The sequence below is a fragment of the Hippopotamus amphibius genome, chromosome 3 (genome assembly GCF_030028045.1).
Source record: "Hippopotamus amphibius kiboko isolate mHipAmp2 chromosome 3, mHipAmp2.hap2, whole genome shotgun sequence".
Lineage (NCBI taxonomy): Eukaryota > Metazoa > Chordata > Mammalia > Artiodactyla > Hippopotamidae > Hippopotamus > Hippopotamus amphibius.
In genome coordinates this window covers 198,950,915-198,967,441 of record NC_080188.1, presented here as the reverse complement: position 1 = coordinate 198,967,441, position 16,527 = coordinate 198,950,915, and the positions used below count along the sequence as shown (strand labels likewise).

The 16,527-nt window shown below is 65.8% G+C and overlaps 1 protein-coding gene across 1 annotated transcript in view; it reads right to left on the bottom strand.

Moving 5' to 3' along the window:
- Window positions 1-5,638: 5,638 nt before the first annotated feature.
- The window catches only part of LGR6 (leucine rich repeat containing G protein-coupled receptor 6), an 88,847-nt gene continuing 77,958 nt past the window's right edge, over window positions 5,639-16,527 (bottom strand). The window contains 6 exon segments of the mRNA XM_057729984.1: window positions 5,639-8,013; window positions 8,015-8,965; window positions 8,967-9,085; window positions 11,392-11,472; window positions 14,628-14,788; window positions 15,561-15,686. Of these exon segments, the coding sequence (XP_057585967.1) occupies window positions 7,828-8,013; window positions 8,015-8,965; window positions 8,967-9,085; window positions 11,392-11,472; window positions 14,628-14,788; window positions 15,561-15,686 (1,624 nt within the window). The 3' untranslated portion in view covers window positions 5,639-7,827.

Below are 16,527 nucleotides of genomic sequence, written 5' to 3'. Positions count from 1 at the left end.
GTGGACTTAGGGGTCACTGTGGGAAAGGAAAGCCCCTTCCACAGCCGGCCACCACCAGGTCTCCCCTGCACTGCCGTCACGGCTGGCGCCTTGTCCCCTGGCCTCCAGCCTTGACCCTCTGCAGCCCATACTCCTCACAGCAGCAAGAACATCTTCAGATGATGTAAAAGCCAGATTGTACCTCCTCCTAAAACCCAGTGCCTTCCCTCTGCCTTCCCCCCAAACCCCCCCCCCGGCCCGGCGAGCTTCACACCCCCCCACCCCCAACTATAAGCCGTGCCAGCCCCTCCAACCTGTGCTGTCCGCGCTGCCTCTACGCGGACCGCCACGGTCTCGGCCCACGTAGCTGCCCCAGGAGCCCCTTGTACGCCCCCTCTGAAGGAGCCACAGCTGTTACCTGGTGGACCTCTTGGCTCTGTACCCACCTGCCAGTGTGCCCACTCCAGGTGCTGGGATGGAGTGGCTACAAGGACCTTTGCTCTTATTGCAAGAAACACCAAAGCCGGGAGTTATCGGAAGCCATCCCTCCATCTCTGAGTTAACGAGAACAGCAGTGAGAAAAGGGGATGAGGAAGCCCAGCCCAGGGAAGGATGGGAAAGCATTAAGGGCATGAACACGTGTCCAGGAGACCCTGGCCCGGGCCAGGCAGTGCTGCCCAGCAATTGGGTGCCCCCAGAGCCCTGCTCAACCTCTCCACGCTTTGGGTTTGTCCTGTGAGGCGGGGATGTTCGTGGGGACTGACGGACGCTGCAAGCAGAGCGCCCGGTGCAGGACCACACCCTTGAGTTTCGCAGAGGCTGGGGGCAGGGATGGCTGCTCTGCGGGGCCAGCAAGCCGCGCAGTTTCCCGAGTTGGAGAGGAGAGAGGACGTCGTGAGTGATCCCAGAAACACTGCGGAGTGTTTTGGCTCCCCAAAAGCTGGCTAAATAAGAACAGGTCTTACCACCCACCTTGCAGGCTGAGGCTGGAGACTAGCTCTTTGCCCTTGAGCTGCGGCAGGAATGCGACCAAACAAATAAAGCTCCTTCTTCAGCCAAATGCGTTTTCCCATCTGTGAGTGCCCCCCCCCCCCCCGCTGCCTCCCCCCAGGTTGTCCTGTTTCGATTGGGGAAGCCTGAGGGAGGGAAGGACAGGGTGGGGGTGCCGCAGGTGTCTGTGCCTAGAAACCACGCCTGCACCTTCTCCTCCCGTCCAGTCCCCTTGGCTCCAGCTGGGGCCCCAGAGCGCCCACCCCCCAGCTCTCAGTCTCCATCAGCTGTCGGGTCTCCCGTGAGTCTCCCTTCCCACCCCTGCCCCAGGGTTTCTCCCCCTGGTGGGCGTGCCTCTCCCCGGACCCCACATCCTGCTGGGCCAGACCCCCGTCCTCTCATCGCTGCCTCCTTTAAGCAGGACCTTGCAACTCTGGGCTTCAGGGAAAGGCCTGCTGAGCGGCTTTCCCCCAGACACCCCATCAGAGGCGAGCTTCCCCAGGAGTGAGTTTCAGCCTCTGGGTTCTCCCCAGACCCGGAGTCATGCTTAAGGGACCACCTGGACAGGGTCCCTTCTGGGGAGCCCCCAGCGTCCCCCTCCTGACAGCCCACCAGCCACCTTGGCCTGTGCTGGGGGACGCTCCTCCCTCACAGCCCAGGGTCCCCGGTACCATCACCAGCGGACCCCTGCGAACCCACCGCCTTCCTGCCGGGCTCCACACCCAGGTTGCCAGCCTCCCTCTCCGAGGGGCTCCCCCAGGGACCCTTCCTCTTCCTTGACAAGGGTTCCCAAGGCTGGGCTGAAAGACAGCTCCGAGCCCCAGGGTCCCCTCGGTTTTTGGATTAAGTAATAACATCTAACATTTCTCAAGTACTTACTAAGTGCCAGGCACTAAGCTAAGCTCTTTGCATGAAAAGTCTCCTTAATCTCTCCAATAACCTTCAGAGTTTAGGTACTATTACTATTTCCATCTGACGGATGATGAAAGAGCAGTTAAGTAAAACCTCAGGACAGCGCGCTGTTAATGGAAGGTCTGGAAGTCCAACCCAGGCCGGCCCCAGGACCCCGTGCAACCACTGTACGGACACTGTTCCTGCGTCTGTGCATCTGCCCCTCAGCCTCAGGCAGCTCTGGGGTGGTCCCTCCTCCACGGGATGAGGGGGGCGTCGACGCTCCCTAAGCTGTGTCCCTGTGCTGACGCCTGGCGGTCCTGTGATTCCGAAGCCACCTGGGAGCTCCTGGGGCAGAGCCTACAGGCGTCAGGTTCAGGGAGGAAGCCCAGAGGCTGGTCTCCCGCCCTCTCTCCCCCCAACGCCCCCCAGTCTCCCCTCCACCCTCCCATCCCCCTCCACCCGTCCCCTCCACCCCTCCTCCCCTCCTCCCCCTCTGCCCCCGCATTCCCCCTCCACTCTCCTCCTCCAACCCCTCTCTCCTCCCCCCCACCCTCCCCCCTATCCGCCCCCTCCCACCCTCCCCCTCCTCCGGCGCTCACCCTCTGCCCTGCGGACCGTCCCAGCACCACTCTCCCCATCTGACAGCCCCCCCCCACCTGCCTTGCCTTCAGTACCCCATTGCCCCATTGCCCCAGGGGGTGCTAAGAGGTGAGTGGGTTTACTCCAGGGCCGTGGGTGGGGGTTGAGAGAGAGGTCTTCTTCTCCACCGGGGTGACAGGTCTCACACTCACACCCGAGTCATCACTTCATAAACCAAGGGGTCCAGTTGTGCTTTCCGCGGGTCACTGGGGGTCCTGGGGATGTGAGCCCGTCCTTGGACCCGTAGGTGGCAGAGAGAGAATAAACCAAGAAGCAGGGGTCACAGCCACCCCTGGACCCGGAGCTGAGTCCCCCTGACCCGCTCCCGTTAGGGGGCGACGGGGGCTGCGCCGAAGTGAAACTGATGTTCCCAGAAGGAGGAAGCGGCCCCTGGGCAGAGCCCCAGGCGCCCCAGGCCAGGGGGCGGGGCCCGAGGCGGAGCTTCGGCCCCGCGGGCGCCCTGGAGGGGCGGGCCCGGGCCAGGGGGCGGGGCCCAGGGCGGAGCTTCGGCCCCGCGGGCGCCCTGGGGGCGGGCCCGGGCAAGGGGGCGGGCCCGGGCAAGGGGGCGGGGCCCGGGGCGGAGCCGTGTGGCTGAGGTCAGGTGGCCTCTCAGGAAGGCCGAGCTCCCTTCCCCCGCCCGACGGCGCCAGCTGTGGCCTCCGCTTAGTTGTGTTCTTTTTATTTACGTAATCTTTTATATACCAGATACTGGAAAGGGCACTTTTTCCTTTTTCTTGGCTGCGCCACGCGGCGTGTGGGGTTTAGTTCCCTGACCAGGGATGGAGCCCCTGAAGGGCAAGCGCGGAGTCTTAACCACTGGACCACCGGGGGAGTCCCAGCACTTTTTATAAATGATTTTAAAATTCTTTTAACAAGGTTTGCGTTTGAGATTATATTTTATACATGGGGAAGATGATAAACTTGACAAAATTCAGTCAACTGGTAGGTGGTTTAGCTGGGATTAAACTCAGGTCTTCCAAGATATATTAATTTCTTAATTCCGCTTTTTTTTTTTTTAGTAGAAACTAACAGAGCTGCTTCTTTGTGGAAAGGATTTAGGTGGCGACCGTGAACGAAGCCAGGTGGTCCCCACGCGCTGGCCCTCTCCTGCCTCGTCCACCCTCCACCCTCCATCCGGAGCGGCCACACCACATCCAGCAGGACCCCCACGACGCACCCATCCACACGCGGCTGTGCAGGGCACCAGGGGAAGGGCCTGGCCTGAGTGGTCCACCGATCAGATGACCTTTGACCTACAATTTGGCATAGTGGAGAGAAGGACACCTGGCTAGTCGGATTCTCACACAACCTCTCGGGACGTTGCCCCAGAAACCCCAAGAGGAAACGAGGCCACCAGACCAGGAGCTGAAGCGGACAGACACACGGAAGGGCCTCAGGGAGAGCAGGGGTCACAGGAGGCCCTGAATAAACACAGAGCATCGGGTAAAGGAGCCATAAGGTAAAGAGAAGATATCGTGACTTAGAAGTGGCCTTTGACCCCGCAGCTGCACTGCTGGGAAGGCACCTCACAGGTGTCTGACACAGGCAGTGAGAGAGACGTGTCCCAGGGCACTCACTGCAGTGTCGTGCGTAAAAACGAAAGCTCAAGCAACTCGAATGCCCGCGACGGGGGGTGCGTAGAGTGTGTGATCCAGCCACGTAACGGGAGACACGCCAGGACCCTTTAAGAATGAGAGAACGAGCAGAGCAGACGTGTGTACGCTGCCTTCTTGGTAGCAGGGAGAGCAGGACCGCACACGTGCGTGTTGTCTGTGCAGGAAGAGACTCTGCAGGGACGGTGAAGACAGTAGCGGCGGAGCCAGCGAGGGCCTGGGGCGGCCAGTGGGGGACCGCGGAAGAGACGAGTTACTCGAACCGCGTGACCGTGTTACTTATTCAGAAAGAAGGAACTGAAAGGGGGTGCAGAGGAGCTCGCTGACGGGGTGGGGGGCGGCGGGGCGCAGGGGGACTCACACCCGCCGTCGCAGAGCTGGCTCACCGCGCCCTGCCCTCGGGTCCCAGACCCGCAGCCCGGCCCTGCGGCGCTTTCTGGTCTTCCACCCGCGAGCTTCCGCCTCCCTTCCTGCTCCACGCATCTCCTTCTGAGACACACGCTTCCTCTCCACCCAGAGCGTGTAGCGGGGACGCTGAGTGGCCTCTCCTGTGGCTGGACCAGGACAGGGGCCGGGAGGTCAGGGGGCGGGCCTCCTGAGGGCACCCCTGTGCTCCCGGGAGGAGCTGGCCGCCGGCCGGGGGCGGGGGCGGGCGGCGCCTCCCACGGTTGCAGGCTTTCCTGGAAGCCGGTCCGTTTCCCTCACCCTGAGAAGGGGCCCACCGGCTGGTCTTGGGGACACCATCCCAGTCTGCACCGAGGCTGGGGGAGAAGATTCCCAGGGCAGACAGCAGGCCGAGCAGGCCGGCGGAGGACAGGAAAAAGCAAGAGGAGTGTTGGTCGAGGGTGCCGAGTCTGAGGGCAGAAGGCCCCGGGGCCCAGGCTTTCTCTCTGGCCCCGTGCCAAGCACACAGAGGCCCTTAACCCCCGAGGGCAGGGTGATCCTGGTCCCTCCTCGGTGTGGCAGACGCCCCAGAGCCCCGGGGACGGGGCGCCCCTCCCCGGCCCCACGCCCACAGCCCCGCCAGGGCGCCTCGTGGTCAGGAGGGGCCGTCGATACTCACCGCTGGGCCCGCTGCACCGGCGCCGAAGCCAGAGCGCGGCAGGGCTTCCACTGCTTCGCGCCGTCCTCCCCTTGCTCGGGCCTGCAGGTAACCGTGTCAGTCCTGCCCCCTCCCCAGCCCTGGACCAGGAAAGCCGGGGAGGAGCTTCGGGGGCTTGAGGTGGGGGGGGCGGGCAGCATAGGGGGGCCCAGCCTGAGGCTCTGTAACCACAGCCTTGCACCCAGCCCGGGGAAGGGGTTTCCTTGCGGCGTGGACACAGCTGCCCAGGGCTCTCTACTGCGGGCGATCCAGGGAGACGGGCGGGCCCCGTGTGCAGAGGCGGGACGCACAGAAGCCAGGGCGGCAGGAACCAGCGTCTCCACCACCACGGCCCCTGGGACGGACTCTTCCCGTGCACGCCATCTTGGAAGACATCATCAACCCAAGAAAAATGCATTTACATGTACTGAATTATTTGGCTTTTGATGTTGTTTTAATCAGTGATGTACGTATCGTCATAATCTACTGATCACAGCGGGGACAGACACGGAGTGACACACCGACTTGCCAGAAAGCCAGTCGAACACGAAGAAACTTTACTTCACCTCTCATCCTGGGTAAATGTACAACATCTATGAGGCTCTGAATAATGAAAATAGTTTCTGGCAGACAACCTCTCCTCTGAGCAGAAAGTGGAGCCCTGGCTGAAGCCCAGCTGGCTGGGAACAGAACACAGGCGGCGGCAGGTCTGCCCTTGAGCTTGCAGCCCCGAAGCCCCGGCCCCTCCTTGGGGAAGAGGCCCACACAGTGGACGGGCCCCGCGACTCCTGGGCTCCCACACAGGGCCATCCTCCCCACGGCCCACCCAGCAACGGCTCCGACTCGGGGGGGACGGTGGGCACACGGGAGGGGCCTGGGCCCCTAGATGTCGAGGCCCCCAAAAATCACACCCCCTTTGCCATCCATCCTGGGGCGTCTCAGAGAACTCCTTTCCCAGGTAAGAGTCGCCACTTCTCAGCACCAAAGCAGCGCGACCTACTTCCGTGAGAGGCTCCGGATCAGCCCCAGGGAGGAGAGGAGAGTAGGGTTCCCACGTCACCAGCTGACAAATGAATTCACCACCATTGGCGTGCGCCTGCCGGGGCTGGCCCTGGGGCTCTCCTGTGGCAGCAGGACAGCACGCCTGGCTTCAGAGCCTGCGAGAGTCCAGGGGACTCAGCTTGACTTAAAAGGAGATTTAAAACATGCTGGTTCCGCCGTGGTCCCCACCTCATCCCTCCATCCCACCCAGCAGCCTTGGAGACTCGTGTGAGAATCTCCACTGTGGGGGCAGGGGGAGGCAGGGAGGTCAAGGGACGTTGGGCCGCAGGTCATGAAAGGATCAACACAAGGACCTCCCTGGGCTCTGGGGGGCTGGCTCAGGACGACGACAGCACTGGGGGAGCTCTGCGTCCGGCTGGGTCTCGGATTCCAGGCTCCGGCCCAACGTGGCTGATGCCGGCTGCCCTGGACAGGTCTCACCCTCTTCGGAGCCCTGGCACTCACGCCTCATCCTGTATTTGGGGGGGGGGGGGGGGGAGGGGGTGGCCGCCCAGTAAGTGAGGGAGGCCACGACAGCAGAAGGTCCTGGCCAGTCTGGGGCACCTAGGAGTCCAGTCCTGGGGGGCGCTTCCTGCAACCCAACATGTGACACAAGCACCCCCGGCACCAGCCAAGGGCTCCCTGTGCCCCGAGAGGCAGGGTGTGGGCGTGAGGGAGGCCAGGCTGGTGGCAGGTGGCGGCAGGCGGAAAACCACAGGAAGGCGGCTCACAGCCAGGAACCCTCTGTCGTACGAGGGCAGGAGCTTCTCTGGCGGCTGGGAGGCCTTTCACCTGTCCCCATGCAGGGGTCTCAGGCTGGACCGCAGGGCAGCCCACGCCCCACTCTTTTCAGGGCAGGGCAAGAGGGACAGGAAGGTCACATGTGCTCGATGGGGCCCAGCTCCCAGGACCGGGCTTTCAGGACTGGTGGCCTCTTGTGCTGTCACCAGGTGATTCAGAAGAGGGCCCCTGGGAGAGACGAGGGCTAGTCTGTGAGATGCACGCAGATGTCCCATGAAAACCGAAGCAGCGAGCCAAAACCTATCGATCAACAGTTCGGGAAACTGGGTTAAAGCAAGTTGAGCAGATTCCACAGCTGCAGGATGTTCCTGCCTCCGGACGAGGCTGACAAACGCCCTGAATCCCTCAGGAAGGGGCACCGTGTCCTGTTTTCCAAAACCGATTTTCACAGGAGTCTCCTGAGCGGCACACTCAGGACCAGTGGGGCAGAGCACGTGTGCGTCCGGCCGCGAGCACGGGGCCAGGCCCCGGCAGCCCCTCCCCGGCCTCCCCGAGGCCCCTGCCCACTGCCTCTGACCCCGGGCCGCGCGGGCCCCCACCCCCGCTCACGGGCCTGCGCGCCCCTCATTTTCCTTAAGCGGGCAAACGTCCAGACCTCTGTCCTCAGCCTCAGACGTGACAAGGGAAGAGGCCAGGGCAGGAGCGAGGGGAAGCCAGGCCAAGGACGCGGGCGGTGGCCTGGGAGCCAGGGGCGGGGTCAGGGCCATCTGCCCGCGTCGCACGCGGAATCGGGTGGAACTTATTTTACAAGCAGCGTCATCCAGGGGGTGGGGGGAGCGCGGAGGACATTTACAAGTGTGAGGCCGGGGCCAAGCCAGACGCCTGGAAGCCCCTACCCGCCAGCCAGCCCCCGCCAGCCTGCACGGCCCCCTCAGCCCCCCGCAGCGCTCCACCGTCCACAGAGAGCGGCCGGTTCCCAAAGCGGGTTCCCGCTGGCTCTGTGCGGGGGCCGCGCTCTGGCCGGGGGCCCCCGGGGCTGCTGGTGGGGGGCGAGGGTCACCAAGGGGAAGCCGTAGGTCTCCAGCCCAGCGGGCCAGCCCGCCTCGGAGGCCTCCGGGATGAGCTCCACGTCTGAGAAGGCCACCAGGGCCTGGGTGGAGTCGCAGGAGCTGGGCTCCAGCTGGCCGGCAGCCGCCAGGGCGAGGTGCCCTGGGACCCCCGGGCGGGGCCGGAGCCGCCGCAGGTCCTCCCGGCAGTGGGGGCTGAAGAGCAGGTAGAGCAGGGGGTTGAGGCAGGCGGGCAGGGGCAGCACCAGGAGCAGCACGGACTTGACGGCCTCGGGGGTGATGGGGAAGAGGCCCAGCGCCGACGCCAGGCTCAGGAAGGCCACGGGGCAGTAGAGGAGCCCGTCGGCGAAGGCGAGCCAGGCCACGTGGCGCAGGGCAGCGCAGTCCCACGCGGCCTCCAGCTCAGCCCCGGGCAGGTCGCAGGAGAGCTTGACGTAGGCCGCGGCCACCGCCAGGAAGCAGCACGCGTTGAGCAGCGCCAGGGCCGCGGAGAAGCCCAGGGCAGCTGGCCGGCCGTCGGGCGGCGCGTAGGGCAGGCAGAGCGGGGAGGCCCCGTACTCGCCCACGGAGGCCAGCGGCAGGGCGGCCGCCAGCCCCGCCAGCGCCAGGCAGCCCAGGGCCCCCAGGCGCAGGCTGCCCGGGGCCGGTGCCTTCCCGCGGGCCCGCGCGCCGGCCACAGCCACGCTGCCGTGCACGGCGGCCAAGGTCAGCAGCAGCACCGAGGCCTCAGAGCCCAGCACGGCCAGGAAGCCCGCGGCCCGGCAGCCCGGGCCCGTCTCCCAGCGGGCGCCGTACTCGGCGAAGCGGCCAAAGGTCAGCGCGTCCACTAGGGCAAGGAGGCCGCGGGAGAGGCCGGTCAGGGCGTTGGCCCCCGCGATGGCCCCCACCACGAACTTGACGGGGGGGCAGGGGGCCGGGCCCGGCCGCAGACAGGCTCAGCAGCACCAGCCCGTTGCAGACCACGGCCAGCAGCACGACGGCCCACACGGCCAGGCGGACGCCCCAGCTCTCAAGGAGGTGCTCGCAGGGCTTGAAGGGGCCTGCGGGAGAGAGGACCAGACGCTAGCCCGGGCCGGGGCTGACACAGCCTCTGCCACCTGCGGGGCGGTCCTGGCCTCGGGACGCCCGGTGGGGCCGGGGAAGGAGCAGAGGGGACACACAAGGGGGGCTTCTTCCAGGAGCTGCGGGGGGGGGGGGCGCTAACCCCGGGCACAGAGGAACACGTGTGAGAGACGCGCACACGGTACAGACCGAGGCAGCAGGACCAGCCCTGAGGCAACGTCAGCCGGGGCAGCCGTCCCCGCGGAACGGCGTCCAGAGGCCAGGAAGGGACAGGCTGGCCTGGAGGAGCGGCCAGGGCAGTAGCCCTGGGGACAGGCTGGGCCGACCCGCAGAGGGGCGGGGGGGGGGCCAGTGTCCAGGGCCCCGCGCGAGGCGCCAGGCCAGGTGGGTCTCCGTGGCGCTGCAGCCACGTGAATGGTCACGACTCGGTCCGTGGCGGGGGGGGGGGCAGCCTGATGAGCACGTGAGAAGGCAGGTGGCCCCCGGCCCGGGGGAGCCTGGTGCGTCCATCTGTCTCCCCAGGCCCCGGCCTCCAGCCACCGCAACTTTGGACCTCTTCTCCTTTCATCCTGACCTGAGCCTCCTTTTCTTCCGTGTGCGGCCAGGCGGCTTGGGGGTTTCAGAGGCTTTTGTGACAACTCTTTTTAAACTTTTTTTTTTCTGATCACCAAACAATAGATGGCCATTGTAGAAAAACTGGAAAACTTAGCAGCCTATGATTCCGCCCCTCAGAGAAACTCATCACTTTGCTATGTTTTCTATCAGTTTTTAAAAATACATACATACATACAGATTTTTTAACTAAGTTGGGACTTTACGCATATAGTTTCTTGTTTTCTTTTTTAAGTTAAAGTTTTCTCATGCACGCTTTATCATTACATCCCTCAAAAACATGTTTTCGGCGTCTGTGGGCGAGTCTGCACCGGCTGCTGCGAACGCGCGTGCCCGCAGGGTTTCGTCTTTCGGAGCATCCTTTTTTATGTCATCGCTGCCCATGACTGGGTTGAGGCGGAACGCGGCCACGCACCTGCTGCTCCAGGGGCGCTGGTGCGCTTACCGCCGCGGGCACTAGGGGGCGGGCGCCGGGCGCGGCTGGGAGGGACGCCGGCCACCGCCTCCCGCTCGGTGCCGCCGGCTCCCCGCTCCGCCACTGCTCCGCCTCCGGGGCGGCCTGGGGCTTCGCGCTAAGCACAGAGGCTAGGCCGCACCCACCGGGAATTACCTTTCTTTCCTGACAGCAAGAGGGATGTGGGGGAGACTGAAGGAGGCGTCCTCAGCCCTGTGGAGGGGACGGTGCTGGAAGGAGCCCCCCCACACCCGGAGTTTTACCCCGAGAGCTTCCCCTACGAGAGGCGGCACCCCTGCTGGGACGGAGGGAGAGGGATGGAGAAGAGGCCTCGCAGGCTCACGCGCTGCGGGTCTCAGGCCAGCAGGCGGCCCCGCACCCCACCCTGAGCAGCGGGGTCTCTCCTCTGAATGTCCCCCAGGCTGGGTCGCCTCTGGCGATTGGTAAATGTCACCTTCACTCCCCACCCTCCACCCTCTCCCGCTCCCCCAAGCAGCCACCGAAGTGAGGCTGGGCGACGGCCCCTTCCCCAGGAATGACCAGAAGGGGCTGAACTCAGGAAAGAGTCGGGTGCCCCTGGGACGGAGCGGGACCCTCTGGTCCTCCCCAGCCCCCACCCCGTCCCCTCCGCCTGCCTCTTGTCTGTTTTAGCCAAAGAATAAGTGTACTCAGAGACGTGAGAACGTGCAAACGGGACCTTCAGTCCCTCCTCGAGGGCTGCAGATAATACTCTGAGCCGCGCCCCGTGAGCGGCTCTGCAGCGACTGAAACCCCCACCAGGTGGAACAAGTTAACCACGTGATGACCAGACCGCCGCCAGGACAGAAGTTGCCACAATTCCAAGAACCGGCCTCAAGGAAATGCAAAGAAACCGCTGGAACGAAAGACTAACTGTACCCAAAACAACGAAGAGCTCAGCCCACCGTGGCCAGCTTCAAGATAGCTGTGCGGCTTCTGCGTGGAGCCCCTCCCTCTGCCGCGCCCCCAGAACCTCCCCTGTAAAGCGCTTCCCCCGGAATTTCGGATTCCCGGTGGGGGAGTCGGCACGTGGACATGCTGCCCTCCCCCCGGGTTGCCAGCCTCCAAGATAAAGCAAACTCTTCTTTCCGCCGACCCTGTCTCTCGAGTCCCGGCTTCCACCAGGGAGCAGCCAGCCCCCACTTTCCGTAATACTCCTTCCGCAGTGCCTGCCCTCTCCCCGCCGAGGCGCCCCCTCACCTGGAACAGGGCTGCACTGGACAGGGGCGTGTGGCCTGGGGTCCTCCACCTCCAGCTGCAGCTCAGCCGGGTCCACCTCATCTGAGGGGAGACCAGAAAGCGGCTCAGATCCCGGTCTTGGCGCAGGTCAAGCCCGACCCTTCTCCACACGGCCCCCACTCTGAGACGCCACCCCGACGCCGCCAGCTGGGCACAGGGCGCTCCAGCAGCCCTGCACAAACGTTTCTGTCCTCGGGGATAAGCCTTCGGTCAGCTCCCCGTTATCCGCATGTGGCTTATCTGCCTGTGGTCCTTTACACCCAAGACCTGGTCGTCCTATAACTCAGGGTGCCCCCGTGTCCTCCCGTCCACACTGGCCAGCCCGCCGCGGGGACGCTGTGTCCCGCTGGGCGCGCTGCACCCTGGGCAGGGCACAGCATGGAGCAGCCCACGCTGGCAGGGGGCCGGGGACGGTGCCCGCAGCTGAGCAGCTGCGGGCGCTGGACGCGGGAGAGGCAGGTGAGGGGAGGCATGCCGCCCTCCAAGAGCTGCCGGCCTGCAGGCATCATCGCACCCCTACGTACATCCCAGACGGCAGAACCAGCACCCACGGACGGATCACAGACGGAGGCAAATCACGATCCAGACGGACAGGTTCTGGTTCTTCCTACGTGAAGAAGCTCCCACAGCCAGAAGCCAGCAGAGAGCTCATGTGCGCTGAGCGCAGTGCCCGCCCTGGGCCGGGCATTGGGCACATGCGGGGCGGTGGGGGGGGGCCTGGCAGGTGGACCAGATGCGGCCCTGCTCTCGAGGAGCCGTGGCCATGTGCGCTGCACCCACGAGGAGGTCACCTGGCGCCAGGGCTGGGGCTCCCCCAGCCCTCATCCTCTCATCCTCTGCTCAGTCCTCATCCTCACCGGCTCACGGACCCTCCCCACAACCGCGGGAGCCAGGCGCCCCTCGGGCATCGTCGGACAGATGAGGAAATGGCTCCTGGAAGTGAAGACCTTGCCCTGCGTGGGTCTCACCGCCCGTCAGCGGCGGAGCGGACTTAAACCCAGCCTCGCTGGGCCACAGAGCCAAGCTGGGGGGGCGACGGAGAGACGGTGGGGAGCTTTCCAGACGCACGCACGCGCGGGGCGCAAGGTCTCACTGGAGACCCGGGAGCAGAGAGCCCCGGTGTGAGAAGGGACTTCCCTTCCCCGCTTCTCTACTGCGTTGGCGGATGGACTAGATAATCTCTAACCATCCTTCCGGTTCTAAGTCTAGGCTCTGCGATTCTGTGAGTCTGAGAAAATAGGTTTTGAAAGTCAAATGCCTTGTTACAGAAACTACGAAACACATGTGAATCAAATGGGATTCTTTTCCTTATTCGCTCTTGTCAATAAACCAGCGCCTGCAATCTCCTGGGGGAGGACATCTCAGGGACCGTAAATTCTTTACGAAGACGGGATGATAAAGCATGGTCTCGGCCGTTTTATAGTTTATAAAGACCACACCGTCTCTCACAGCAGTAAGTCATCATTGGAAGGGTCTGGACTGGTTTGGTTTTCCGCGCCGTGTGGCTTGCGGGACCTCAGTTCGCCAGCCAGGGTGTGAACACAGGCCCCCCGCAGCGAAAGTGCAGAGTCCCGACACTAGACCGCCAGGGAACTCCCGGAAGACTTTTTTAACAGTAAGAACTGAGTTTCTGGAGTCGGGCTGGGGAACGGCCGGTAAACTGCTGCTCCTGGAAGGTTAGGAGCCTGCTCACAGGCCAGGCTCACGCGTTTGCTTCCTGGGCGGAGCCTTCCTCCTACTTAAAGGGCAGACACTTCCGTTGGGAATCTTCCCGGGGGGCAGGGAGGCCCTGTGGAGCTGCCCGGCACCTGGAAGCCGTCAGCTGGGCAGGGGGCTGCGTGGTGCCCACAGCACGGCCGCCCATCCCTCCCCACCTTCCCTGCTCTGCAGAGCACAGCTCTCAGCAGTGCTTGGAAGTCAAAACGCATGAATGAGACGCAAGAGGTGAGGCCTGCGGATGCCGTCTGGGGCTGGAAGGTCCCAGCCAAGGTGCTGGGTACCGCCCCTCACTGAGGAGGCCGAGGGGCCCCGCCCAGCTCCCCCACCGGCGCCCGCCGGCAGCATCCCTACGACGCCCTGAGGTTCTGCCAGGCCCCGGCCGGGTGGAAAGTTTCCCCTTAAGGAAGGAACGTCTCTGCTCCTCCTTCCCGGCCCTGCGACGTGGATGGACGGCACCCAGACCGTGCCGGGGAAGCGTCTGCCTGGCTGGCGCTGGGCCTCACACGCTCCCGGGCCCCTCCGGCCCCCCCTGCCCGCCCACCTCAGCACCCCCCGCCCCCCGCCCCGGCTGCGCTCCTGCGTGTCCAACCAGGGGCCCCTCCCCAAGCGGCGACCGCGGATGCAGGCACACGCTTCCGTCTGTGGGACCCTCCACCCCCCGACAGCCCGGGGGTGCGAAGGCAGACGCTCCGAAAGGCCTCGTCCACAGTGACCCAACCCAGGAGCTGCGCGGTGGGGTCAGAACCCGGGACTGTCTACGCTGCTGTGACTGTTCTTCCTCCGTTTACTTCTGCGCGGACGCACCGTGGAGAGGAAGTTAGAGACGAAGGAGACACCCCATAGGCGGGGCCCTTCCTCTCCTCCTCCCCCTGCACCTGCTCAGCAGCAGGGGCCTCCCACGGCCCCCCCTCCGCCCTGCATCGGAGGCCCCGGCCCGGAGGCGGTCCCCTCTGGCCTCCCGCAAGGCCCCCGCGCGCCAGGGCCTCCGAGGGCCCCCGGGAGGTCGCCGGGCAGACGGCAGGGACAGCAGGGACCCCCGGCGGGCCCCAGGCTCTGGGACACAGCGTGAGGGGCTTCTTCCCGGGAGCAGGTTTAGCTTAATTGATTTCATCCACCCCAGCGGCGCAGGCGGAGGGAAAAGGGCCGTCTGCTCGCGCGCCCTGCGGCGGGGCCTGCGAGGCGGGGGCACCACGGAGGCGCCGCCCCCACCAGCCCCGCGAGGGCGGGGCTGCCCCAGGCGCCGCGGGCCTGGGGAGCCCCCGGGGGCCACAGCGGGCTCTGGAGGCCGCACACGCGTCTGCCCTCCAGGTCCGCCCTCCGGGTCCGCGCCGCCTTTTCTCCCCAGGCCTCGGAGGCAGGTCTGCGCGGGGGCGGCGCCCTCCCCGGGGACCCCTGCGGCCCCTGCCTCCGCCCAGGGCCCCGCCTCCCCCCGCACGTCCCCCCCACGGCCGCCCGGGGCCCCGCCCACGGTCACTCACAGCGGCTCGCGGCCCGGCCAGCGAGGAGGCCCAGTGGCCTCTTGGGAGCGTCCTGGTCGTCAGGGTGAGGGTCCTGGGACCCCCACTGCCCGGAGGCCTTGAAGAAGCCAGGGCAGGTGCCATAGGAGCAGCACTGGTAGGCGTAGGGCACCTCCAGGGTCCTGGGGGCCAGGGGGCAGACGGCCGCCTTAGCCTTGGTCAGGGACCCGGCGCCCTGCAACTGCCCTCCGACCCCGCAGCACCCCGACGGCCACCTCCTGCGGGCGGCCACCTCCTGCGGGCGGCCAGCTGGGCTTCTTCCTAAGGGCCGACAACCTGACTCTTGCCTCCGAGGGCCCTGAGGACGGTGCAGCCTCCTCCTCCCTCATCTTGAGACCCGAGCGGGGCTCAGAGCGGGAGCTCCGGCCCCTCCAGGCAGCCTCCCTCTTCCCCTCGCCAGCAGACGGGCTTCTCCTGGCCCCCTTCACCCCGCCCTCCATGAGGCCGGCGCCTCGTGCCCGACCCTCCCTGGCTGCATCCGAGCTGGGCTGGCGCCCCGGGGGTGAGGCCAGACCCCCTCATTTCGCAGCAGATGGGGTGTGGGCCCCCCGGGCTGAAGGAGGCCTGGGGTCCTTGGCACCCGGAAGGGCTGAGCGACTGTTTTCGACTCACGCGTGCCCCGGGCTCAGCCCGGACTCCAGGCCCGGACGCTGCGCACGTGGGCAGGGGGCCTTCCCGCCACCGTACCTCTCTGTCCTCGCGGGGGTCCCCCGGGCTGGGACTGGGACACACTACCCAGGGGATGAGGAGCAAGGGGCCTCCCCACTCAGGCCTGGCCAGACTCTAGGCCCCCAGCCTTTCTCAGGTTGAGGCCCTGGGCTCTCACCTGTCCCTCCGGGCCTGGCCACTGCCCTGGGGCAAACCCCCGCAGGTGTGGGGGACGGGCAGCCTTACCTCAGTTTGGGGAAGCTGTCCTTGGGGAAGGCCTGGGACAGAGCCCGGTTCCCTTTGAGCTTCAGATGCACCAGGCCCCCAAGCCCAGCCAGGGGCAGCACGGTCAGCTGGTTGCCCGTCAGGTCCCTAGGACGGTGGATGGTCAGGGTCACTGGCGGCGAGGGGGTGGCTGGGCGCTGACTGTGCTGAGGGCGTGGCCCGTGTGCCCAGGATGGAGCGGCGGGGAGGACAGAGGCTCGGCAGAGAGCAGCACGGACGCCAGGCAGAGGCGGCAGGGCCGCCAGGGCTCCATCGTCCCCAGCCCGGCGGCCTCGTCCCCAGCCCGGCGGCCTCGGGGGCCGACTGTGCACAGGGCTATTGAGGGCACCGCCACCCCAGCCCAGTTCCTGGGTAATACAGCCCCCAGCCCAGCTGCTGGGCCCTGTCCACGTCCCACCAGAGCCCCTACGCCCCCACCAGGGCATCTGCCTGCTGCGCCGGCCCTGGGCCCTGCACTTCTGAGGACACGGAGGCCACAGCTGGGCCTGGACAGCGCAGCCGTCTGGCCACACGCAGAGATCCAGGCACCCATTCTGTTTTAGGGCCAGCTTTGCAGCCAGAGGCCAGGATGTGCGTGGCTCCCCCCGGAGAAACACTGGAGGAAGCCAGGCCTCCAAGCCAGACAGAGCGTCCACAGACCAGGCGGCGTGGAAGCAGCCTGGCCCCGTCACCAGCTCCCCGTGAAGCTGAGGGGAGTCGCGGGTCTGCCCGCGCCCCCATGGCCTCATCTTTCAAGCGGGTGAAGATGTCCACCCAGCCAGCCAACGCGGTGGGAGCAGAGCAGACGTGCGGGGAGCAGAGGTGCGAGTGTGGCGGAGCCCAGAGAGCAGGCTGGGAGCCAGGGGCCTGGGCCCGGCCCCGGGAGGGAGCCCCTCCACGCCAGGCGGGGCTGCACGTGCCGGGGCGGGGGGGGGGGCTGTGTGGTCTC